This window comes from Narcine bancroftii, unplaced genomic scaffold (assembly GCF_036971445.1).
Source record: "Narcine bancroftii isolate sNarBan1 unplaced genomic scaffold, sNarBan1.hap1 Scaffold_257, whole genome shotgun sequence".
Taxonomy (NCBI): domain Eukaryota; kingdom Metazoa; phylum Chordata; class Chondrichthyes; order Torpediniformes; family Narcinidae; genus Narcine; species Narcine bancroftii.
In genome coordinates, this window is record NW_027211992.1 from 1 (window position 1) to 25,000 (window position 25,000).

General features: G+C 58.3%; 3 protein-coding genes across 3 annotated transcripts; all 3 read right to left on the reverse strand.

The window, feature by feature from the left end:
* Positions 1-3,556: 3,556 nt before the first annotated feature.
* Positions 3,557-6,338, reverse strand: LOC138750764 (uncharacterized). Its single transcript, XM_069912888.1, has 12 exons — positions 6,169-6,338; positions 5,968-6,080; positions 5,731-5,920; positions 5,525-5,639; positions 5,289-5,435; positions 5,111-5,197; positions 4,920-5,004; positions 4,712-4,868; positions 4,544-4,643; positions 4,239-4,462; positions 4,036-4,147; positions 3,557-3,808 (listed from the first exon to the last, which is right to left on the reverse strand). The coding sequence occupies exons 1-12, from the start codon at positions 6,336-6,338 to the stop codon at positions 3,557-3,559; spliced, it is 1,752 nt and encodes a 583-aa protein (XP_069768989.1).
* Positions 6,339-6,368: 30 nt separating this feature from the next.
* On the reverse strand, positions 6,369-9,923 carry LOC138750765 (uncharacterized). Its single transcript, XM_069912889.1, has 10 exons — positions 9,887-9,923; positions 9,552-9,798; positions 9,014-9,305; positions 8,677-8,899; positions 7,869-8,375; positions 7,520-7,680; positions 7,288-7,426; positions 7,051-7,240; positions 6,848-6,959; positions 6,369-6,620 (listed from the first exon to the last, which is right to left on the reverse strand). The coding sequence occupies exons 1-10, from the start codon at positions 9,921-9,923 to the stop codon at positions 6,369-6,371; spliced, it is 2,160 nt and encodes a 719-aa protein (XP_069768990.1).
* A 2,302-nt stretch (positions 9,924-12,225) lies between these two features.
* On the reverse strand, positions 12,226-23,132 carry LOC138750766 (mucin-2-like). The gene is made up of 29 exons (XM_069912890.1): positions 23,088-23,132; positions 21,906-22,289; positions 21,575-21,815; positions 21,275-21,527; positions 21,067-21,179; positions 20,090-20,884; positions 19,809-19,918; positions 19,543-19,715; positions 19,337-19,451; positions 19,101-19,247; positions 18,928-19,009; positions 18,561-18,839; positions 18,122-18,396; positions 17,818-18,007; positions 16,976-17,482; positions 16,627-16,787; positions 16,361-16,533; positions 16,155-16,269; positions 15,919-16,065; positions 15,746-15,827; positions 15,411-15,657; positions 14,872-15,163; positions 14,534-14,757; positions 13,726-14,198; positions 13,377-13,537; positions 13,145-13,283; positions 12,908-13,097; positions 12,705-12,816; positions 12,226-12,477 (listed from the first exon to the last, which is right to left on the reverse strand). Exons 1-29 carry the CDS (start codon positions 23,130-23,132, stop codon positions 12,226-12,228), a joined length of 6,477 nt encoding a protein of 2,158 aa, XP_069768991.1.
* Between the last annotated feature and the right edge of the window lie 1,868 nt (positions 23,133-25,000).

Below are 25,000 nucleotides of genomic sequence, written 5' to 3' on the forward strand. Positions count from 1 at the left end.
ATCTCACAGGGCTGTGGTCTGGGCGAGACTGGGATTCCCACAGGGCTGTGGGCTGGGGGAGACTGGGATTGACACCGGGCTGTTGCTGGGGGAGACTGGGATTGCCACAGGGCTGTGGGCTGGAGGAGACTGAGATTCGCATTGGGTTGTGGGCTGTGGAAGGATGGGATGCTCATGGGCTGTGGGCTGGGAGAGACTTGGATTTTCACAGGGCTGTGGGCTGAGGGAGACTGGAATTGACACTGGGCAGTGGCTGGGGGAGACTGGGATTGCCACTGGGCTGTGGGCTACGGGAGACTGGGATTCCCACAGAGGTGTGGGCTATGGGAGAATGACATTCCCACAGGGCTGTGGGCTGGATGACACTGGGATTCGCATCGGTTTGTCGGCTTGGGGAGACTGGGATTGACACCGGGCTGTGACTGGGGTAGACTGCGATGGCCACTGGGCTGTGGACTACGGGAGACTGGGATTCTCACAGAGCTGTGGGCTGGGGAAGACTGGGATACACACAGGGCTGTGGGCTGTGGGAGACAGGGTTTCTTACGAGGCGGTAGGTAGGGGAAGACTGGGATTCCGATCAGGCTATGTGTTGGGAGAGACTGGGATTCCCACTGGGCTGTGGGATGGGGGAGACTGGGTTTCACACGGGGCTATGGGCTGGGGTAAACTGGAATTCCACAGGTGTCTGTGGTTGGGGAGACTCGGATTCACACCCGGCTGTGGGCTGGGTGAGACTTGGTTCACACCTTGCTGTAGGATGGGCGAGACTGTAATTCCCACCGGGCTCAGAGCTGGGGGTGACTCGGATTCCCATCATTTTGTGTCTGGTAGACTCAGATTCCCATAGGGCTGTGTGCTGAGGAAGACTGGGAATCTCACAGGGCTGTGGTCTGGCCGAGACTGGGATTCCCACAGGGCTGTGGGCTGGGGGAGACTGGGATTGACACCGGGCTGTTGCTTGGGGAGTCTGGGATTGCCACAGGGCTGTGGGCTGGAGGAGACTGAGATTCGCATAGGGTTGTGGGCTGTGGAAGGATGAGATGCTCACCGGGCTGTGGGCTGGGAGAGACTTGGATTCTCACAGGGCTGTGGGCTGGGGGAGACTGGAATTGACACCGGGCAGTGGCTGGGGGAGACTGGGATTGCCACTGGGCTGTGGGCTACGGGAGACTGGGATTCCCACAGATGTGTGGGCTATGGGAGAATGACATTACCACAGGGCTGTGGGCTGGATGAGACTGGGATTCGCATCGGTTTGTGGGCTGGGGGAGACAGGGGTTCACACGGGTCTATGAGCTGGGGGAGACAGGGATTCACAATGGGCTGTGGGCACAGGCAGACTTTGATTCACATAGGGCTGCGGGTTAGGGGAGATTGGGATTCACACTGGGCTGTGCATTCGTGGAGACTGGGATTTACACTGGGCTGTGGGCTGGGGGTGACTGGGATTCACACCAGGCGGTGGGCATGGGAAGACTGCGATTCCGATCAGGCTGTGGGCTGGGCGAGACTGGGATTCAAATCGGCCTGTAGGCTGGGGGAGATTGGGTTTCACATGGGTCTATGGACTGGGGGAGACAGGGATTCACAACGGGCTGTGGGCAGGGGCAGACTGGGATTCACACAGGGCTGTGGGCTGGGGGAGACTGGGATTCGCATCCGGCTGTGGGCTGTGGAAGATTGGATTTCACACTGGGCTGTGAGCTGGGGGAGACTGGTCTTCACACTGGGCTGTGGGCTGAGGGAGAGAGGGATTCACACATGGCGGTGAGCAGGGGAAGACTGGCATTCCGATCATGCTATGTGTTGGGAGAAACTGGGATTCCCACCGCACTGTGGGCTGGGGGAGACTGGAAATCCCAGAGGTGTCTGGGCTTGTGGAGACTGGCATTGACACTAGGCTGTGGGCTGGCTGAGACTGTAATTCACACCGGGATGTAGGCTGGGCGAGACTGGAATTCCCACCAGTCTGTTGGCTGCGGGAGACTGGATTCACACCGGACTGTGGGCTGGGGGAGACTGGTATTCACACTAGGCGGTGGGCAGGGGAAGACAGGGATTCACACAGGGCCGTGGGCTAAAGAGAGTGGGATACCCACAGAGCTGTAGGCTGTGGGAGACTGGGATAACCACAGGGTTGTGAGCTGGAGGAGACTGGGATTCGCATCGGGTGGTAGGCTGGGGGAGACTGGGGTTCACACGGGTCTATGGGCTGGGGGTGACAGGGATTCAAAACTGGCTGTGGGCAGGGGCAGACTGGGATTCACACAGGGCTGTGGGTTAGGGGAGACTGGGATTCACACTTGCCTGTGCACTGGGACAGTCTGGGATTCACACTGGGCTGTGGGCTGGGAGAGACTTGGATTCTCACAGGGCTGTGGGCTGGGGGAGACTGGAATTGACACCGTGCAGTGGCTGGGGGAGACTGGGATTGCCACTGGGCTGTGGGCTACGGGAGACTGGGATTCCCACAGATGTGTGGGCTATGGGAGAATGACATTCCCACAGGGCTGTGGGCTGGATGAGACTGGGATTCGCATCGGTTTGTTGGCTGGGGGAGACAGGGGTTCACACGGGTCTATGGGCTGGGGGAGACAGGGATTCACAATGGGCTGTGGGCACAGGCAGACTTTGATTCACATAGGGCTGCGGGTTAGGGGAGATTGGGATTCACACTGGGCTGTGCATTCGTGGAGACTGGGATTTACACTGGGCTGTGGGCTGGGGGTGACTGGGATTCACAGCAGGCGGTGGGCATGGGAAGACTGCGATTCCGATCAGGCTGTGGGCTGGGCGAGACTGGGATTCAAATCGGCCTGTAGGCTGGGGGAGATTGGGTTTCACATGGGTCTATGGACTGGGGGAGACAGGGATTCACAACGGGCTGTGGGCAGGGGCAGACTGGGATTCACACAGGGCTGTGGGCTGGGGGAGACTGGGATTCGCATCCGGCTGTGGGCTGTGGAAGATTGGATTTCACACTGGGCTGTGAGCTGGGGGAGACTGGGCTTCACACTGGGCTGTGGGCTGAGGGAGAGAGGGATTCACACATGGCGGTGAGCAGGGGAAGACTGGCATTCCGATCATGCTATGTGTTGGGAGAAACTGGGATTCCCACCGCACTGTGGGCTGGGGGAGACTGGAAATCCCACAGGTGTCTGGGCTTGTGGAGACTGGGATTGACACTAGGCTGTGGGCTGGCGGACACTGTGGTTCACACCGGGTAGTAGGCTGGGCGAGACTGGAATTCCCACCAGTCTGTTGGCTGCGGGAGACCGGTTTCACACCGGACTGTGGGCTGGGGGAGACTGGTATTCACACTAGGCGGTGTGCAGGGGAAGATAGGGATTCACACAGGGCCGTGGGCTACGGGAGACTGGGATCCCACGGAGCTGTAGGCTGTGGGAGACTGGGATAACCACAGGGCTGTGGGCTGGAGGAGACTGGGATTGACACCGGTCTGTTGCTGGGGGAGACTGGCATTGCCACAGGGCTGTGGGCTGGAGGAGACTGAGATTCGCATAGGGTTGTGGGCTGTGGAAGGATGAGATGCTCACCGGGCTGTGGGCTGGGAGAGTCTTGGATTCTCACAGGGCTGTGGGCTGGGGGAGACTGGAATTGACACCGGGCAGTGGCTGGGGGAGACTGGGATTGCCACTGTGCTGTGGGCTACGGGAGACTGGGATTCCCACAGAGGTGTGGGCTTTGGGAGAATGACATTCCCACAGGGCTGTGGGCTGGATGAGACTGGGATTCGCATCGGTTTGTGGGCTGGGGGAGACAGGGGTTCACACTGGTCTATGGGCTGGGGGAGACAGGGATTCACAACGGGCTGTGGGCAGAGGCAGACTTTGATTCACATAGGGCTGTGGGTTAGGGGAGATTGGGATTCACACTGGGCTGTGCATTCGTGGAGACTGGGATTTACACTGGGCTGTGGGCTGGGGGTGACTGGGTTTCACACGGGTCTATGGACTGGGGGAGACAGGGATTCACAACGGGCTGTGGGCAGGGGCAGACAGGGATTCACACAGGGCTGTGGGCTGGGGAGACTGGGATTCGCATCCGGCTGTGGGCTGTGGAAGATTGGATTTCACACTGGGCTGTGAGCTGGGGGAGACTGGGCTTCACACTGGGCTGTGGGCTGAGGGAGAGAGGGATTCACACATGGCGGTGAGCATGGGAAGACTGGCATTCCGATCATGCTATGTGTTGGGAGAAACTGGGATTCCCACCGCACTGTGGGCTGGGGGAGACTGGAAATCCCACAGGTGTCTGGGCTTGTGGAGACTGGGATTGACACCAGGCTGTGGGCTGGCTGAGTCTGTAATTCACACCGGGATGTAGGCTGGAAGAGACTGGAATTCCCACCAGTCTGTTCGCTGCGGGAGACTGGATTCACACCGGACTGTGGGCTGGGAGAAACTGGGATTCCCACCGCACTGTGGGCTGGGGGAGACTGGAAATCCCAGAGGTGTCTGGGCTTGTGGAGACTGGCATTGACACTAGGCTGTGGGCTGGCTGAGACTGTAATTCACACCGGGATGTAGGCTGGGCGAGACTGGAATTCCCACCAGTCTGTTGGCTGCGGGAGACTGGATTCACACCGGACTGTGGGCTGGGGGAGACTGGTATTCACACTAGGCGGTGGGCAGGGGAAGACAGGGATTCACACAGGGCCGTGGGCTAAAGAGAGTGGGATACCCACAGAGCTGTAGGCTGTGGGAGACTGGGATAACCACAGGGTTGTGAGCTGGAGGAGACTGGGATTCGCATCGGGTGGTAGGCTGGGGGAGACTGGGGTTCACACGGGTCTATGGGCTGGGGGTGACAGGGATTCAAAACTGGCTGTGGGCAGGGGCAGACTGGGATTCACACAGGGCTGTGGGTTAGGGGAGACTGGGATTCACACTTGCCTGTGCACTGGGACAGTCTGGGATTCACACTGGGCTGTGGGCTGGGAGAGACTTGGATTCTCACAGGGCTGTGGGCTGGGGGAGACTGGAATTGACACCGTGCAGTGGCTGGGGGAGACTGGGATTGCCACTGGGCTGTGGGCTACGGGAGACTGGGATTCCCACAGATGTGTGGGCTATGGGAGAATGACATTCCCACAGGGCTGTGGGCTGGATGAGACTGGGATTCGCATCGGTTTGTGGGCTGGGGGAGACAGGGGTTCACACGGGTCTATGGGCTGGGGGAGACAGGGATTCACAATGGGCTGTGGGCACAGGCAGACTTTGATTCACATAGGGCTGCGGGTTAGGGGAGATTGGGATTCACACTGGGCTGTGCATTCGTGGAGACTGGGATTTACACTGGGCTGTGGGCTGGGGGTGACTGGGATTCACAGCAGGCGGTGGGCATGGGAAGACTGCGATTCCGATCAGACTGTGGGCTGGGCGAGACTGGGATTCAAATCGGCCTGTAGGCTGGGGGAGATTGGGTTTCACATGGGTCTATGGACTGGGGGAGACAGGGATTCACAACGGGCTGTGGGCAGGGGCAGACTGGGATTCACACAGGGCTGTGGGCTGGGGGAGACTGGGATTCGCATCCGGCTGTGGGCTGTGGAAGATTGGATTTCACACTGGGCTGTGAGCTGGGGGAGACTGGGCTTCACACTGGGCTGTGGGCTGAGGGAGAGAGGGATTCACACATGGCGGTGAGCAGGGGAAGACTGGCATTCCGATCATGCTATGTGTTGGGAGAAACTGGGATTCCCACCGCACTGTGGGCTGGGGGAGACTGGAAATCCCACAGTTGTCTGGACTTGTGGAGACTGGGATTGACACTAGGCTGTGGGCTGGCTGAGACTGTAATTCACACCGGGATGTAGGCTGGAAGAGACTGGAATTCCCACCAGTCTGTTCGCTGCGGGAGACTGGATTCACACCGGACTGTGGGCTGGGGGAGACTGGGATACCCACGGGGTTATGTGCTGGGGGTGACTGGAATTCCCACAGGTGTCTGGGCTTGGGGAATCTGGGATTGACACCAGGCTGTGGGCTGGCGGACACTGTGGTTCACACCGGGTAGTAGGCTGGGCGAGACTGGAATTCCCACCAGTCTGTTGGCTGCGGGAGACCGGATTCACACCGGACTGTGGGCTGGGGGAGACTGGTATTCACACTAGGCGGTGTGCAGGGGAAGATAGGGATTCACACAGGGCCGTGGGCTACGGGAGACTGGGATCCCACGGAGCTGTAGGCTGTGGGAGACTGGGATAACCACAGGGCTGTGGGCTGGAGGAGACTGGGATTGACACCGGTCTGTTGCTGGGGGAGACTGGGATTGCCACAGGGCTGTGGGCTGGAGGAGACTGAGATTCGCATAGGGTTGTGGGCTGTGGAAGGATGAGATGCTCACCGGGCTGTGGGCTGGGAGTGTCTTGGATTCTCACAGGGCTGTGGGCTGGGGGAGACTGGAATTGACACCGGGCAGTGGCTGGGGGAGACTGGGATTGCCACTGTGCTGTGGGCTACGGGAGACTGGGATTCCCACAGAGGTGTGGGCTTTGGGAGAATGACATTCCCACAGGGCTGTGGGCTGGATGAGACTGGGATTCGCATCGGTTTGTGGGCTGGGGGAGACAGGGGTTCACACTGGTCTATGGGCTGGGGGAGACAGGGATTCACAACGGGCTGTGGGCAGAGGCAGACTTTGATTCACATAGGGCTGTGGGTTAGGGGAGATTGGGATTCACACTGGGCTGTGCATTCGTGGAGACTGGGATTTACACTGGGCTGTGGGCTGGGGGTGACTGGGTTTCACACGGGTCTATGGACTGGGGGAGACAGGGATTCACAACGGGCTGTGGGCAGGGGCAGACAGGGATTCACACAGGGCTGTGGGCTGGGGAGACTGGGATTCGCATCCGGCTGTGGGCTGTGGAAGATTGGATTTCACACTGGGCTGTGAGCTGGGGGAGACTGGGCTTCACACTGGGCTGTGGGCTGAGGGAGAGAGGGATTCACACATGGCTGTGAGCATGGGAAGACTGGCATTCCGATCATGCTATGTGTTGGGAGAAACTGGGATTCCCACCGCACTGTGGGCTGGGGGAGACTGGAAATCCCACAGGTGTCTGGGCTTGTGGAGACTGGGATTGACACCAGGCTGTGGGCTGGCTGAGTCTGTAATTCACACCGGGATGTAGGCTGGAAGAGACTGGAATTCCCACCAGTCTGTTCGCTGCGGGAGACTGGATTCACACCGGACTGTGGGCTGGGGGAGACTGGGATACCCACGGGATTATGGGCTGGGGGTGACTGCAATTCCCACAGGTGTCTGGGCTTGGGGAATCTGGGATTGACACCAGGCTGTGGGCTGGCGGACACTGTGGTTCACACCGGTTAGTAGGCTGGGCGAGACTGGAATTCCCACCAGTCTGTTGGCTGCGGGAGACTGGATTCACACCGGACTGTGGGATGGGGGAGTCTGGTATTCACACTAGGCGGTGGGCAGGGGAAGACAGGGATTCACACAGGGCCGTGGGCTAAAGAGAGTGGGATACCCACAGAGCTGTAGGCTGTGGGAGACTGGGATAACCACAGGGTTGTGAGCTGAAGGAGACTGGGATTCGCATCGGGTGGTAGGCTGGGGGAGACTGGGGTTCACACGGGTCTATGGGCTGGGGGTGACAGGGATTCAAAACTGGCTGTGGGCAGGGGCAGACTGGGATTCACACAGGGCTGTGGGTTAGGGGAGACTGGGATTCACACTTGCCTGTGCACTGGGACAGTGTGGGATTCACACTGGGCTGTGGGCTGGGGGTGACTGCGATTCTCACCAGGCGGTGGGCAGGAGAAGGCTGCGATTCCTGTCAGGCTATGGGTTGGGATAGAATGGGATTCCCAACGGGCTGTGGGCTGGGGGAGGCTGATATTCCCACAGGGCTGTGGCTGTGGGTGACTGGAATTCCCACAGGGGTATGGGCTTGGGAGACTGAGATTCACAGCGTGCTGTGGGCTGGGGGATACTGTGCTTCATACGGGACTGTAGGCTGGGGGAGACTGGGATTCTCACCGGGCTGTGAGCTGGGGCTGACTGGGATTCACACCGGACTGTGGGCTGGGGGAGAATTGGATTCCCATAGGGCTGTGTGCTGAAGAAGACATGGATTCCCACAGGAGTGTGGGCTGGGGGAGACTTGGATTCCCACAGGGCTGTGGGCTGGGGGAGACTGGGATGGCCACAGGGCTGTGGACTACGGGAGACTGGGATTCTCACAGAGCTGTGGGCTGGGGAAGACTGGGATACCCACAGATCTGTTGACTGTGGGAGACAGGGTTTCTTACGAGGCGGTAGGTAGGGGAAGACTGGGATTCCGATCAGGCTATGTGTTGGGAGAGACTGGGATTCCCACCGGGCTGTGGGATGGGGGAGACTGGGTTTCACACGGGGCTATGGGCTGGGGTAGACTGGAATTCCCACAGTTGTCTGTGGTTGGGGAGACTCGGATTCACTCCGGGCTGTGGGCTGGGGGAGACTGTGGTTCACATCTGGCTGTAGGCTGGGCGAGACTCTAATTCCCACCAGGCTATGGGCTGGGTGAGGCTGGGATTCCCACCGGGCTGAGAGCTGGGGGGTGACTCGGATTCCAATAGTTTTGTGTCTGGGTAGACTCAGATTCCCGTAGGGCTGGGTGCTGAGGAAGACTGGGAATCTCACAGGGCTGTGGTCTGGGCGAGACTGGGATTCCCACAGGGCTGTGGGCTGGGGGAGACTGGGATTGACACCGGGCTGTTGCTGGGGGAGACTGGGATTGCCACAGGGCTGTGGGCTGGAGGAGACTGAGATTCGCATTGGGTTGTGGGCTGTGGAAGGATGGGATGCTCATGGGCTGTGGGCTGGGAGAGACTTGGATTTTCACAGGGCTGTGGGCTGAGGGAGACTGGAATTGACACTGGGCAGTGGCTGGGGGAGACTGGGATTGCCACTGGGCTGTGGGCTACGGGAGACTGGGATTCCCACAGAGGTGTGGGCTATGGGAGAATGACATTCCCACAGGGCTGTGGGCTGGATGACACTGGGATTCGCATCGGTTTGTCGGCTTGGGGAGACTGGGATTGACACCGGGCTGTGACTGGGGTAGACTGCGATGGCCACTGGGCTGTGGACTACGGGAGACTGGGATTCTCACAGAGCTGTGGGCTGGGGAAGACTGGGATACACACAGGGCTGTGGGCTGTGGGAGACAGGGTTTCTTACGAGGCGGTAGGTAGGGGAAGACTGGGATTCCGATCAGGCTATGTGTTGGGAGAGACTGGGATTCCCACTGGGCTGTGGGATGGGGGAGACTGGGTTTCACACGGGGCTATGGGCTGGGGTAAACTGGAATTCCACAGGTGTCTGTGGTTGGGGAGACTCGGATTCACACCCGGCTGTGGGCTGGGTGAGACTTGGTTCACACCTTGCTGTAGGATGGGCGAGACTGTAATTCCCACCGGGCTCAGAGCTGGGGGTGACTCGGATTCCCATCATTTTGTGTCTGGTAGACTCAGATTCCCATAGGGCTGTGTGCTGAGGAAGACTGGGAATCTCACAGGGCTGTGGTCTGGCCGAGACTGGGATTCCCACAGGGCTGTGGGCTGGGGGAGACTGGGATTGACACCGGGCTGTTGCTTGGGGAGTCTGGGATTGCCACAGGGCTGTGGGCTGGAGGAGACTGAGATTCGCATAGGGTTGTGGGCTGTGGAAGGATGAGATGCTCACCGGGCTGTGGGCTGGGAGAGACTTGGATTCTCACAGGGCTGTGGGCTGGGGGAGACTGGAATTGACACCGGGCAGTGGCTGGGGGAGACTGGGATTGCCACTGGGCTGTGGGCTACGGGAGACTGGGATTCCCACAGATGTGTGGGCTATGGGAGAATGACATTACCACAGGGCTGTGGGCTGGATGAGACTGGGATTCGCATCGGTTTGTGGGCTGGGGGAGACAGGGGTTCACACGGGTCTATGAGCTGGGGGAGACAGGGATTCACAATGGGCTGTGGGCACAGGCAGACTTTGATTCACATAGGGCTGCGGGTTAGGGGAGATTGGGATTCACACTGGGCTGTGCATTCGTGGAGACTGGGATTTACACTGGGCTGTGGGCTGGGGGTGACTGGGATTCACACCAGGCGGTGGGCATGGGAAGACTGCGATTCCGATCAGGCTGTGGGCTGGGCGAGACTGGGATTCAAATCGGCCTGTAGGCTGGGGGAGATTGGGTTTCACATGGGTCTATGGACTGGGGGAGACAGGGATTCACAACGGGCTGTGGGCAGGGGCAGACTGGGATTCACACAGGGCTGTGGGCTGGGGGAGACTGGGATTCGCATCCGGCTGTGGGCTGTGGAAGATTGGATTTCACACTGGGCTGTGAGCTGGGGGAGACTGGTCTTCACACTGGGCTGTGGGCTGAGGGAGAGAGGGATTCACACATGGCGGTGAGCAGGGGAAGACTGGCATTCCGATCATGCTATGTGTTGGGAGAAACTGGGATTCCCACCGCACTGTGGGCTGGGGGAGACTGGAAATCCCAGAGGTGTCTGGGCTTGTGGAGACTGGCATTGACACTAGGCTGTGGGCTGGCTGAGACTGTAATTCACACCGGGATGTAGGCTGGGCGAGACTGGAATTCCCACCAGTCTGTTGGCTGCGGGAGACTGGATTCACACCGGACTGTGGGCTGGGGGAGACTGGTATTCACACTAGGCGGTGGGCAGGGGAAGACAGGGATTCACACAGGGCCGTGGGCTAAAGAGAGTGGGATACCCACAGAGCTGTAGGCTGTGGGAGACTGGGATAACCACAGGGTTGTGAGCTGGAGGAGACTGGGATTCGCATCGGGTGGTAGGCTGGGGGAGACTGGGGTTCACACGGGTCTATGGGCTGGGGGTGACAGGGATTCAAAACTGGCTGTGGGCAGGGGCAGACTGGGATTCACACAGGGCTGTGGGTTAGGGGAGACTGGGATTCACACTTGCCTGTGCACTGGGACAGTCTGGGATTCACACTGGGCTGTGGGCTGGGAGAGACTTGGATTCTCACAGGGCTGTGGGCTGGGGGAGACTGGAATTGACACCGTGCAGTGGCTGGGGGAGACTGGGATTGCCACTGGGCTGTGGGCTACGGGAGACTGGGATTCCCACAGATGTGTGGGCTATGGGAGAATGACATTCCCACAGGGCTGTGGGCTGGATGAGACTGGGATTCGCATCGGTTTGTTGGCTGGGGGAGACAGGGGTTCACACGGGTCTATGGGCTGGGGGAGACAGGGATTCACAATGGGCTGTGGGCACAGGCAGACTTTGATTCACATAGGGCTGCGGGTTAGGGGAGATTGGGATTCACACTGGGCTGTGCATTCGTGGAGACTGGGATTTACACTGGGCTGTGGGCTGGGGGTGACTGGGATTCACAGCAGGCGGTGGGCATGGGAAGACTGCGATTCCGATCAGGCTGTGGGCTGGGCGAGACTGGGATTCAAATCGGCCTGTAGGCTGGGGGAGATTGGGTTTCACATGGGTCTATGGACTGGGGGAGACAGGGATTCACAACGGGCTGTGGGCAGGGGCAGACTGGGATTCACACAGGGCTGTGGGCTGGGGGAGACTGGGATTCGCATCCGGCTGTGGGCTGTGGAAGATTGGATTTCACACTGGGCTGTGAGCTGGGGGAGACTGGGCTTCACACTGGGCTGTGGGCTGAGGGAGAGAGGGATTCACACATGGCGGTGAGCAGGGGAAGACTGGCATTCCGATCATGCTATGTGTTGGGAGAAACTGGGATTCCCACCGCACTGTGGGCTGGGGGAGACTGGAAATCCCACAGGTGTCTGGGCTTGTGGAGACTGGGATTGACACTAGGCTGTGGGCTGGCGGACACTGTGGTTCACACCGGGTAGTAGGCTGGGCGAGACTGGAATTCCCACCAGTCTGTTGGCTGCGGGAGACCGGTTTCACACCGGACTGTGGGCTGGGGGAGACTGGTATTCACACTAGGCGGTGTGCAGGGGAAGATAGGGATTCACACAGGGCCGTGGGCTACGGGAGACTGGGATCCCACGGAGCTGTAGGCTGTGGGAGACTGGGATAACCACAGGGCTGTGGGCTGGAGGAGACTGGGATTGACACCGGTCTGTTGCTGGGGGAGACTGGCATTGCCACAGGGCTGTGGGCTGGAGGAGACTGAGATTCGCATAGGGTTGTGGGCTGTGGAAGGATGAGATGCTCACCGGGCTGTGGGCTGGGAGAGTCTTGGATTCTCACAGGGCTGTGGGCTGGGGGAGACTGGAATTGACACCGGGCAGTGGCTGGGGGAGACTGGGATTGCCACTGTGCTGTGGGCTACGGGAGACTGGGATTCCCACAGAGGTGTGGGCTTTGGGAGAATGACATTCCCACAGGGCTGTGGGCTGGATGAGACTGGGATTCGCATCGGTTTGTGGGCTGGGGGAGACAGGGGTTCACACTGGTCTATGGGCTGGGGGAGACAGGGATTCACAACGGGCTGTGGGCAGAGGCAGACTTTGATTCACATAGGGCTGTGGGTTAGGGGAGATTGGGATTCACACTGGGCTGTGCATTCGTGGAGACTGGGATTTACACTGGGCTGTGGGCTGGGGGTGACTGGGTTTCACACGGGTCTATGGACTGGGGGAGACAGGGATTCACAACGGGCTGTGGGCAGGGGCAGACAGGGATTCACACAGGGCTGTGGGCTGGGGAGACTGGGATTCGCATCCGGCTGTGGGCTGTGGAAGATTGGATTTCACACTGGGCTGTGAGCTGGGGGAGACTGGGCTTCACACTGGGCTGTGGGCTGAGGGAGAGAGGGATTCACACATGGCGGTGAGCATGGGAAGACTGGCATTCCGATCATGCTATGTGTTGGGAGAAACTGGGATTCCCACCGCACTGTGGGCTGGGGGAGACTGGAAATCCCACAGGTGTCTGGGCTTGTGGAGACTGGGATTGACACCAGGCTGTGGGCTGGCTGAGTCTGTAATTCACACCGGGATGTAGGCTGGAAGAGACTGGAATTCCCACCAGTCTGTTCGCTGCGGGAGACTGGATTCACACCGGACTGTGGGCTGGGGGAGACTGGGATACCCACGGGATTATGGGCTGGGGGTGACTGCAATTCCCACAGGTGTCTGGGCTTGGGGAATCTGGGATTGACACCAGGCTGTGGGCTGGCGGACACTGTGGTTCACACCGGTTAGTAGGCTGGGCGAGACTGGAATTCCCACAAGTCTGTTGGCTGCGGGAGACTGGATTCACACCGGACTGTGGGATGGGGGAGTCTGGTATTCACACTAGGCGGTGGGCAGGGGAAGACAGGGATTCACACAGGGCCGTGGGCTAAAGAGAGTGGGATACCCACAGAGCTGTAGGCTGTGGGAGACTGGGATAACCACAGGGTTGTGAGCTGGAGGAGACTGGGATTCGCATCGGGTGGTAGGCTGGGGGAGACTGGGGTTCACACGGGTCTATGGGCTGGGGGTGACAGGGATTCAAAACTGGCTGTGGGCAGGGGCAGACTGGGATTCACACAGGGCTGTGGGTTAGGGGAGACTGGGATTCACACTTGCCTGTGCACTGGGACAGTGTGGGATTCACACTGGGCTGTGGGCTGGGGGTGACTGCGATTCTCACCAGGCGGTGGGCAGGAGAAGGCTGCGATTCCTGTCAGGCTATGGGTTGGGATAGAATGGGATTCCCAACGGGCTGTGGGCTGGGGGAGGCTGATATTCCCACAGGGCTGTGGCTGTGGGTGACTGGAATTCCCACAGGGGTATGGGCTTGGGAGACTGAGATTCACAGCGTGCTGTGGGCTGGGGGATACTGTGCTTCATACGGGACTGTAGGCTGGGGGAGACTGGGATTCTCACCGGGCTGTGAGCTGGGGCTGACTGGGATTCACACCGGACTGTGGGCTGGGGGAGAATTGGATTCCCATAGGGCTGTGTGCTGAAGAAGACATGGATTCCCACAGGAGTGTGGGCTGGGGGAGACTTGGATTCCCACAGGGCTGTGGGCTGGGGGAGACTGGGATGGCCACAGGGCTGTGGACTACGGGAGACTGGGATTCTCACAGAGCTGTGGGCTGGGGAAGACTGGGATACCCACAGATCTGTTGACTGTGGGAGACAGGGTTTCTTACGAGGCGGTAGGTAGGGGAAGACTGGGATTCCGATCAGGCTATGTGTTGGGAGAGACTGGGATTCCCACCGGGCAGTGGGATGGGGGAGACTGGGTTTCACACGGGTCTATGGGCTGGGGTAGACTGGAATTCCCACAGTTGTCTGTGGTTGGGGAGACTCGGATTCACTCCGGGCTGTGGGCTGGGGGAGACTGTGGTTCACATCTGGCTGTAGGCTGGGCGAGACTCTAATTCCCACCAGGCTATGGGCTGGGTGAGGCTGGGATTCCCACCGGGCTGAGAGCTGGGGGGTGACTCGGATACCAATAGTTCTGTGTCTGGGTAGACTCAGATTCCCGTAGGGCTGGGTGCTGAGGAAGACTGGGAATCTCACAGGGCTGTGGTCTGGGCGAGACTGGGATTCCCACAGGGCTGTGGGCTGGGGGAGACTGGGATTGACACCGGGCTGTTGCTGGGGGAGACTGGGATTGCCACAGGGCTGTGGGCTGGAGGAGACTGAGATTCGCATTGGGTTGTGGGCTGTGGAAGGATGGGATGCTCATCGGGCTGTGGGCTGGGAGAGACTTGGATTTTCACAGGGCTGTGGGCTGAGGGAGACTGGAATTGACACTGGGCAGTGGCTGGGGGAGACTGGGATTGCCACTGGGCTGTGGGCTACGGGAGACTGGGATTCCCACAGAGGTGTGGGCTATGGGAGAATGACATTCCCACAGGGCTGTGGGCTGGATGACACTGGGATTCGCATCGGTTTGTCGGCTTGGGGAGACTGGGATTGACACCGGGCTGTGACTGGGGTAGACTGCGATGGCCACTGGGCTGTGGACTACGGGAGACTGGGATTCTCACAGAGCTGTGGGCTGGGGAAGACTGGGATACCCACAGGGCTGTGGGCTGTGGGAGACAGGGTTTCTTACGAGGCGGTAGGTAGGGGAAGACTGGGATTCCGATCAGGCTATGTGTTGGGAGAGACTGGGATTCCCACTGGGCTGTGGGATGGGGGAGACTGGGTTTCACACGGGGCTATGGGCTGGGGTAAACTGGAATTCCACAGGTGTCTGTGGTTGGGGAGACTCGGATTCACACCCGGCTGTGGGCTGGGTGAGACTTGGTTCACACCTTGCTGTAGGATGGGCGAGACTGTAATTCCCACCGGGCTCAGAGCTGGGGGTGACTCGGATTCCCATCATTTTGTGTCTGGGTAGACTCAGATTCCCATAGGGCTGTGTGCTGAGGAAGACTGGGAATCTCACAGGGCTGTGGTCTGGCCGAGACTGGGATTCCCACAGGGCTGTGGGCTGGGGGAGACTGGGATTGACACCGGGCTGTTGCTTGGGGAGTCTGGGATTGCCACAGGGCTGTGGGCTGGAGGAGACTGAGATTCGCATAGGGTTGTGGGCTGTGGAAGGATGAGATGCTCACCGGGCTGTGGGCTGGGAGAGACTTGGATTCTCACAGGGCTGTGGGCTGGGGGAGACTGGAATTGACACCGGGCAGTGGCTGGGGGAGACTGGGATTGCCACTGGGCTGTGGGCTACGGGAGACTGGGATTCCCACAGATGTGTGGGCTATGGGAGAATGACATTACCACAGGGCTGTGGGCTGGATGAGACTGGGATTCGCATCGGTTTGTGGGCTGGGGGAGACAGGGGTTCACACGGGTCTATGAGCTGGGGGAGACAGGGATTCACAATGGGCTGTGGGCACAGGCAGACTTTGATTCACATAGGGCTGCGGGTTAGGGGAGATTGGGATTCACACTGGGCTGTGCATTCGTGGAGACTGGGATTTACACTGGGCTGTGGGCTGGGGGTGACTGGGATTCACACCAGGCGGTGGGCATGGGAAGACTGCGATTCCGATCAGGCTGTGGGCTGGGCGAGACTGGGATTCAAATCGGCCTGTAGGCTGGGGGAGATTGGGTTTCACATGGGTCTATGGACTGGGGGAGACAGGGATTCACAACGGGCTGTGGGCAGGGGCAGACTGGGATTCACACAGGGCTGTGGGCTGGGGGAGACTGGGATTCGCATCCGGCTGTGGGCTGTGGAAGATTGGATTTCACACTGGGCTGTGAGCTGGGGGAGACTGGTCTTCACACTGGGCTGTGGGCTGAGGGAGAGAGGGATTCACACATGGCGGTGAGCAGGGGAAGACTGGCATTCCGATTATGCTATGTGTTGGGAGAAACTGGGATTCCCACCGCACTGTGGGCTGGGGGAGACTGGAAATCCCAGAGGTGTCTGGGCTTGTGGAGACTGGCATTGACACTAGGCTGTGGGCTGGCTGAGACTGTAATTCACACCGGGATGTAGGCTGGGCGAGACTGGAATTCCCACCAGTCTGTTGGCTGCGGGAGACTGGATTCACACCGGACTGTGGGATGGGGGAGACTGGTATTCACACTAGGCGGTGGGCAGGGGAAGACAGGGATTCACACAGGGCCGTGGGCTAAAGAGAGTGGGATACCCACAGAGCTGTAGGCTGTGGGAGACTGGGATAACCACAGGGTTGTGAGCTGGAGGAGACTGGGATTCGCATCGGGTGGTAGGCTGGGGGAGACTGGGGTTCACACGGGTCTATGGGCTGGGGGTGACAGGGATTCAAAACTGGCTGTGGGCAGGGGCAGACTGGGATTCACACAGGGCTGTGGGTTAGGGGAGACTGGGATTCACACTTGCCTGTGCACTGGGACAGTCTGGGATTCACACTGGGCTGTGGGCTGGGGGTGACTGCGATTCTCACCAGGCGTTGGGCAGGAGAAGGCTGCGATTCCTGTCAGGCTATGGGTTGGGATAGAATGGGATTCCCAACGGGCTGTGGGCTGGGGGAGGCTGAGATTCCCACAGGGCTGTGGCTGTGGGTGACTGGAATTCCCACAGGGGTATGGGCTTGGGAGACTGAGATTCACAGCGTGCTGTGGGCTGGGGGATACTGTGCTTCATACGGGACTGTAGGCTGGGGGAGACTGGGATTCTCACCGGGCTGTGAGCTGGGGCTGACTGGGATTCACACCGGACTGTGGGCTGGGGGAGAATTGGATTCCCATAGGGCTGTGTGCTGAAGAAGACATGGATTCCCACAGGAGTGTGGGCTGGGGGAGACTGGGATTCCCACAGGGCTGTGGGCTGGGGGAGACTGGGATGGCCACAGGGCTGTGGACTACGGGAGACTGGGATTCTCACAGAGCTGTGGGCTGGGGAAGACTGGGATACCCACAGATCTGTTGACTGTGGGAGACAGGGTTTCTTACGAGGCGGTAGGTAGGGGAAGACTGGGATTCCGATCAGGCTATGTGTTGGGAGAGACTGGGATTCCCACCGGGCTGTGGGATGGGGGAGACTGGGTTTCACACGGGGCTATGGGCTGGGGTAGACTGGAATTCCCACAGTTGTCTGTTGTTGGGGAGACTCGGATTCACTCCGGGCTGTGGGCTGGGGGAGACTGTGGTTCACATCTGGCTGTAGGCTGGGCGAGACTCTAATTCCCACCAGGCTATGGGCTGGGGGAGGTTGGGATTCCCACCGGGCTGAGAGCTGGGGGGTGACTCGGATTCCAATAGTTTTGTGTCTGGGTAGACTCAGATTCCCATAGGGCTGGGTGCTGAGGAAGACTGGGAATCTCACAGGGCTGTGGTCTGGGCGAGACTGGGATTCCCACAGGGCTGTGGGCTGGGTGAGACTGGGATTGACACCGGGCTGTTGCTGGGGGAGACTGGGATTGCCACAGGGCTGTGGGCTGGAGGAGACTGAGATTCGCATAGGGTTGTGGGCTGTGGAAGGATGGGATGCTCATCGGGCTGTGGGCTGGGAGAGACTTGGATTTTCACAGGGCTGTGGGCTGTGGGAGACTGGAATTGACACTGGGCAGTGGCTGGGGGAGACTGGGATTGCCACTGGGCTGTGGGCTACGGGAGACTGGGATTCCCACAGAGGTGTGGGCTATGGGAGAATAACATTCCCACAGGGCTGTGGGCTGGATGACACTGGGATTCGCATCGGTTTGTCGGCTTGGGGAGACTGGGATTGACACCGGGCTGTGACTGGGGTAGACTGCGATGGCCACTGGGCTGTGGACTACGGGAGACTGGGATTCTCACAGAGCTGTGGGCTGGGGAAGACTGGGATACCCACAGGGCTGTGGGCTGTGGGAGACAGGGTTTCTTACGAGGCGGTAGGTAGGGGAAGACTGGGATTCCGATCAGGCTATGTGTTGGGAGAGACTGGGATTCCCACTGGGCTGTGGGATGGGGGAGACTGGGTTTCACACGGGGCTATGGGCTGGGGTAAACTGGAATTCCACAGGTGTCTGTGGTTGGGGAGACTCGGATTCACACCCGGCTGTGGGCTGGGTGAGACTTGGTTCACACCTTGCTGTATGATGGGCGAGACTGTAATTCCCACCGGGCTGAGAGCTGGGGGTGACTCGGATTCCCATCATTTTGTGTCTGGGTAGACTCAGATTCCCATAGGGCTGTGTGCTGAGGAAGACTGGGAATCTCACAGGGCTGTTGCTGGGGGAGTCTGAGATTGCCACAGGGCTGTGGGCTGGAGGAGACTGAGATTCGCATAGGGTTGTGGGCTGTGGAAAGATGAGATGCTCACCGGGCTGTGGGCTGGGAGAGACTTGGATTCTCACAGGGCTGTGGGCTGGGGGAGACTGGAATTGACACCGGGCAGTGGCTGGGGGAGACTGGGATTGCCACTGGGCTGTGGGCTACGGGAGACTGGGATTCCCACAGATGTGTGGGCTATGGGAGAATGACATTACCACAGGGCTGTGGGCTGGATGAGACTGGGATTCGCATCGGTTTGTGGGCTGGGGGAGACAGGGGTTCACACGGGTCTATGAGCTGGGGGAGACAGAGATTCACAATGGGCTGTGGGCACAGGCAGACTTTGATTCACATAGGGCTGCGGGTTAGGGGAGATTGGGATTCACACTGGGCTGTGCATTCGTGGAGACTGGGATTTACACTGGGCTGTGGGCTGGGGGTGACTGGGATTCACACCAGGCGGTGGGCATGGGAAGACTGCGATTCCGATCAGGCTGTGGGCTGGGCGAGACTGGGATTCAAATCGGCCTGTAGGCTGGGGGATATTGGGTTTCACATGGGTCTATGGACTGGGGGAGACAGGGATTCACAACGGGCTGTGGGCAGGGGCAGACTGGGATTCACACAGGGCTGTGGGCTGGGGGAGACTGGGATTCGCATCCGGCTGTGGGCTGTGGAAGATTGGATTTCACACTGGGCTGTGAGCTGGGGGAGACTGGTCTTCACACTGGGCTGTGGGCTGAGGGAGAGAGGGATTTACACATGGCGGTGAGCAGGGTCAGACTGGCATTCCGATCATGCTATGTGTTGGGAGAAACTGGGATTCCCACCGCACTGTGGGCTGGGGGAGACTGGAAATCCCAGAGGTGTCTGGGCTTGTGGAGACTGGGATTGACACTAGGCTGTGGGCTGGCTGAGACTGTAATTCACACCGGGATGTAGGCTGGGCGAGACTGGAATTCCCACCAGTCTGTTGGCTGCGGGAGACTGGATTCACACCGGACTGTGGGCTGGGGGAGACTGGTATTCACACTAGGCGGTGGGCAGGGGAAGACAGGGATTCACACAGGGCCGTGGGCTAAAGAGACTGGGATACCCACAGAGCTGTAGGCTGTGGGAGACTGGGATAACCACAGGGCTGTGGGCTGGAGGAGACTGGGATTCGCATCGGGCGGTAGGCTGGGGGAGACTGGGATTCACACAGGGCTGTGGGTTAGGGGAGACTGGGATTCACACTTGCCTGTGCACTGGGACAGTCTGGGATTCACACTGGGCTGTGGGCTGGGGGTGACTGCGATTCTCACCAGGCGGTGGGCAGGAGAAGGCTGCGATTCCTGTCAGGCTATGGGTTGGGATAGAATGGGATTCCCAACGGGCTGTGGGCTGGGGGAGGCTGAGATTCCCACAGGGCTGTGGCTGTGGGTGACTGGAATTGCCACAGGGGTATGGGCTTGGGAGACTGAGATTCACAGCGTGCTGTGGGCTGGGGGATACTGTGCTTCAAACGGGACTGTAGGCTGGGGGAGACTGGGATTCTCACCGGGCTGTGAGCTGGGGCTGACTGGGATTCACACCGGACTGTGGGCTGGGGGAGAATTGGATTCCCATAGGGCTGTGTGCTGAAGAAGACATGGATTCCCACAGGAGTGTGGGCTGGGGGAGACTGGGATTCCCACAGGGCTGTGGGCTGGGGGAGACTGGGATGGCCACAGGGCTGTGGACTACGGGAGACTGGGATTCTCACAGAGCTGTGGGCTGGGGAAGACTGGGATACCCACAGATCTGTTGACTGTGGGAGACAGGGTTTCTTACGAGGCGGTAGGTAGGGGAAGACTGGGATTCCGATCAGGCTATGTGTAGGGAGAAACTGGGATTCCCACCGCACTGTGGGCTGGGGGAGACAGGAAATCCCACAGGTGTCTGGGCTTGGGGAGACTGGGATTGACACCAGGCTGTGGACTGGCTGAGACTGTGGTTCACACCGGGCTGTAGGCTGTGAGCGACTGGAATTCCCACCAGTCTGTTGGCTGGGGGAGATTGGATTCACACCGGACTGTGGGCTGGGGTAGACTGGGGTACCCACGGGGTTATTGGCTGGGGGTGACTGGAATTCCCACAGCTGTCTGGGCTTGGGGAATCTGGGATTGACAACAGGCTGTGGGCTGGCGGACACTGTGGTTCACACCGGGCTGTAGGCTGGGCGAGACTGGAATTCCCACCAGTCTGTTGGCTGCGGTAGACTGGATTCACACCCGACTGTGGGCTGGGGGAGACTCGTATTCACACTAGGCGGTGGGCAGGGGAAGACAGGGATTCACACAGGGCCGTGGGCTACTGGAGACTGGGATTCCCACAGAGCTGTAGGCTGTGGGAGACTGGGATAACCACAGGGCTGTGGGCTGGAGGAGACTGGGATTCGCATCGGGCTGTAGGCTGGGGGAGACTGGGGTTCACACGGGTCAATGGGCTGGAGGAGACAGGCATTCAAAACTGGCTGTGGGCAGTGGCAGACTGGGATTCATACAGGGCTGTGGGTTAGGGGAGACTGGGATTCACACTTGCCTGTGCACTGGGACAGTCTGGGATTCACACTGGGCTGTGGGCTGGGGGTGACTGCGATTCACACCAGGCGGTGGGCAGGAGAAGTCTGCGATTCCTGTCAGGCTATGGGCTGGGAGAGACTGGGATTCCCAACGGGCTGTGGGCTGGGGGAGTCTGAGATTCCCACAGGGCTGTGGCTGTGGGTGACTGGAATTCCCACAGGGGTATGGGCTTGGGAGACTGAGATTCACACCGTGCTGTGGGCTGTCGGAGACTGTGGTTCAAACGGGGCTGTAGGCTGGGGGATACTGGGATTCTCACCTGGCTGTGAGCTGGGGGAGACTGGGATTCCCACAGGGCCGTGGGCTTGGGGAGACTGGGATTGACACCGGGCTGTGACTGGGGGAGACTGGGATTCACACTGGAATGTGGGCTGGGTGAGAATCGGATTCCCATAGGGCTGTGTGCTGAGGAAGACACGGATTCCCACAGGAGTGTGGGCTGGGGGAGACTGGGATTCCCAAAGGGTCGTGGGCTTGGGGAGACTGAGATTCACACCGGGCTGTGGGCTCTCGGAGACTGTGGTTCAAACGGGGTGGGGGAGAATCGGATTCCCATAGGGCTGTGTGCTGAGGAAGACACGGATTCCCACAGGAGTGTGGGCTGGGGGAGACTGGGATTCCCATAGGGCTGTGGGCTGGGGGAGACTGGAATTGACACTGGGCTGTGACTGGGGGAGATTGGGATGTCCACAGGGCTGTGGACTACGGGAGACTGGGATTCTCACAGAGCTGTGGGCTGGGGAAGACTGGGATAAACACAGGGCTGTGAGCTGTGGGAGACAGGGATCCATACGAGGCGGTAGGTAGGGGAAGACTGCGATTCCGATAAGGCTATGTGTTGGGAGAGACTGGGATTCACACCAGGCGGTGGGCATGGGAAGACTGCGATTCCGATCAGGCTGTGGGCTGGGCGAGACTGGGATTTCCACCAGGGTATTCTCTTGGGGAGACTGGGATTCCCTCAGAGCTGTGGGCTGTGGGAGACTGAAATTCCCACAGGGCTATGGGCTGTCATTCTGCCGGTCAGTCCATGCTTCTCTCAGTCCATCTGTACATTAATCAGTCTATCAGTCAGTCTGTCGGCCCATCCGTCCGTCAGTCCATCTGTCCATCCATCATTCTGTCAACACCAATCTATCAGTCCATCAGACCTTTAGTCTGTCAGTTTTTCTGTCCATCAGTAAATCAGTCCATCAATCTATCTGTCCATATGTCAGTCCACCAGTCTGACAGTATGCAAGTTCATCGTCCATCCATACGAATTTTCACGTGCTACTCCATCTGCATTCCATCCGTCCGTACGTCCGTCCGTAGATCAAAGAGTCAGTAAGTCAAAAACTCAGTCAGTCAGTCAGTCAGTCAGTCAGTCAGTCAGTCAGTCAGCCAGTCAGTCAGTCAGTCAGTCAGTCAGTCAGTCAGTCAGTCAGTCAGTCAGTCAGTCAGTCAGTCAGTCAGTCAGTCAGTCAGTCAGTCAGTCAGTCAGTCAGTCTGTCAGTCAGTCAGTCAGCCGGTCAATTATTCAGTCGGTTTATCTTTCAATCTGTCAGCTTGCCGGTCCCATCATCTTGCCTTTTGTCACTCTGTCATTCTGACAGTCAGTCCTGTCTTCTGTCAGTCCATATCTACATTAGTCAGTCTATTAGTCAATACGTCAGCATTTCGTCAGTCCGTTAGACCTTTCGTCCGTCAGTACGTCTGTTGATCAATACATCAGTCCATCAATCAGTCAGTCCATATGTCAGTCCACCAGTCCGACATTCTGCTAGACAAACCGTCGGTCCATACGAACGTCCACCTAAAACACGTTCGAGGTCCATCAATCCAACTGTCCATCCATGTCAATCAGTTATTCAGTCAATCATTCAGTCAGTCAGTCAGTCAATCAGTCAGTCAGTCAGTCCATCATTCAGTCAGTCAGTCAGTCAGTCAGTCAGTCAGTCACAGTCAGTCAGTCAGTCAGTCAGTCAGTCAGTCAGTCAGTCAGTCAGTCAGTCAGTCAGTCAGTCAGTCAGTCAGTCAGTCAGTCAGTCAGTCAGTCAGTCAGTCAGTCAGTTAGTCAGTCAGTCAGTCAGTCAGTCAGTCAGTAGTCAGTCCATCAGTCAGTAAGTGTCAGTCAGTCAGTGTCAGTAGTCATTGTCAGTCAGTCAGTCAGTCAGTCAGTCAGTCAGTCAGTCAGTCAGTCAGTCAGTCAGTTAGTCATTCCATCATTCAGTCAGTCTGTCATTCTGACAGTCAGTCCTGTCTTCTGTCAGTCCATCTCTACATTAGTCAGTCTATTAGTCTATACGTCAGCAGTGAGTCAGTCCGTCAGACCTTTCGTCCGTCAGTACGTTTGTTGATCAATACATCAGTCCATCAATCAGTCTGTCCATATGTCAGTCCACCAGTCCGACATTCTGCTAGACAAACCGTCGGACCATACCAACGTCCACCTCAAACCCGTTCGAGTTCTATCCGTTCATCTGTCCATCCATGTCAATCAGTTATTCAGTCAATCAGTCAGTCAGTCAGTCAGTCAGTCAGTCAGTCAGTCAGTCAGTCAGTCAGTCAGTCAGTCAGTCAGTCAGTCAGTCAGTCAGTCAGTCAGTCAGTCAGTCAGTCAGTCAGTCAGTCAGTCAGTCAGTCAGTCAGTCAGTCAGTCAGTCAGTCAGTCAGTCAGTCAGTCAGTCAGTCAGTCAGTCAGTCAGTCAGTCAGTCAGTCAGTCAGCCAGTCAGTCAGTCAGTCAGTCAGTCAGTCAGTCAGTCAGTCAGTCAGTCAGTCCATCATTCAGTCAGTCCATATGTCAGTCCACCAGTCCGACATTCTGCTAGACAAACCGTCGGACCATACGAACGTCCATCACAAACCCGTTCGAGTTCTATCCGTTCTTCTGTCCATGTCAATCAGTTATTCAGTCAGTCAGTCAGTCAGTCATTCCATCATTCAGTCAGTCAGTCAGTCAGTCAGTCAGTCAGTCAGTCAGTCAGTCAGTCAGTCAGTCAGTCAGTCAGTCAGTCAGTCAGTCAGTCAGTCAGTCAGTCAGTCAGTCAGTCAGTCAGTCAGTCAGTCAGTCAGTCAGTCCATCATTCAGTCAGTCAGTCAGTCAGTCAGTCAGTCAGTCAGTCAGTCAGTCAGTCAGTCAGTCAGTCAGTCAGTCAGACAGTCAGTCAGTCAGTCAGTCAGTCAGTCTGTAAGTCAGTCAGTCAGCCGGTCAATTATTCAGTCGGTTTATCTTTCAATCTGTCAGCTTGCCGGTCCTATCATCTTGCCTTTTGTCACTCTGTCATTCTGACAGTCAGTCCAGTCTTCTGTCAGTCCATCTCTACATTAGTCAATCTATTAGTCAATACGTCAGCAGTGCGTCAGTCCGTCAGACCTTTCGTCCGTCAGTACGACTGTTGATCAATACATCAGTCCATCAATCAGTCTGTCCATATGTCAGTCCACCAGTCCGACATTCTGCTAGACAAACCGTCGGTCCATACGAACGTCCACCTCAAACCCGTTCGAGGTCTATCCATCCATCTGTCCATCCATGTCAATCAGTTATTCAGTCAATCAGTCAGTCAGTCAGTCAGTCAGTCAGTCAGTCCATCATTCAGTAAGTCAGTCAGTCAGTCAGTCAGTCCATCATTCAGTCAGTCAGTCAGTCAGTCAGTCAGTCAGTCAGTCAGTCGGTCGGTCGGTCAGTCAGTCAGTCAGTCA

Bases quoted from the DNA above. Each gene is read 5' to 3' on its own strand.
- LOC138750764 (XM_069912888.1), bottom strand. From the start codon at position 6,338: ATGCGAATCTCAGTCTCCTCCAGCCCACAGCCCTGTGGCAATCCCAGT. The intron at 4,148-4,238 runs GTGGGAATCCCA...TCTCTCCCTCAG, and splicing joins CTCCCCCAGCCCACAGTGCG to CCCACAGCCCAGTGTGAAGC. The intron at 3,809-4,035 runs GTGTGAATCCCT...TGTCTCCCCCAG, and splicing joins TCTCCCCAGCCCACAGCCCT to CCCATAGACCAGTGTGAACC.
- LOC138750766 (XM_069912890.1), bottom strand. From the start codon at position 23,132: ATGGACCTCGAACGTGTTTTAGGTGGACGTTCGTATGGACCGACG. The intron at 15,164-15,410 runs GTGAGATTCCCA...TGTGAAACCCAG, and splicing joins CTCGGCCAGACCACAGCCCT to TCTCCCCCATCCCACAGCCC. The intron at 13,284-13,376 runs GTATCCCACTCT...CCCATCCCACAG, and splicing joins CACAGCCTACAGCTCTGTGG to TCCGGTGTGAATCCAGTCTC.
- LOC138750765 (XM_069912889.1), bottom strand. From the start codon at position 9,923: ATGCGAATCCCAGTCTCATCCAGCCCACAGCCCTGTG. The intron at 9,306-9,551 runs GTGAGATTCCCA...TGTGAAACCCAG, and splicing joins CTCGGCCAGACCACAGCCCT to TCTCCCCCATCCCACAGCCC. The intron at 7,241-7,287 runs GTGGGAATTGCA...TGGGTATCCCAG, and splicing joins TTCCCCAAGCCCAGACACCT to TCTCCCCCAGCCCACAGTCC.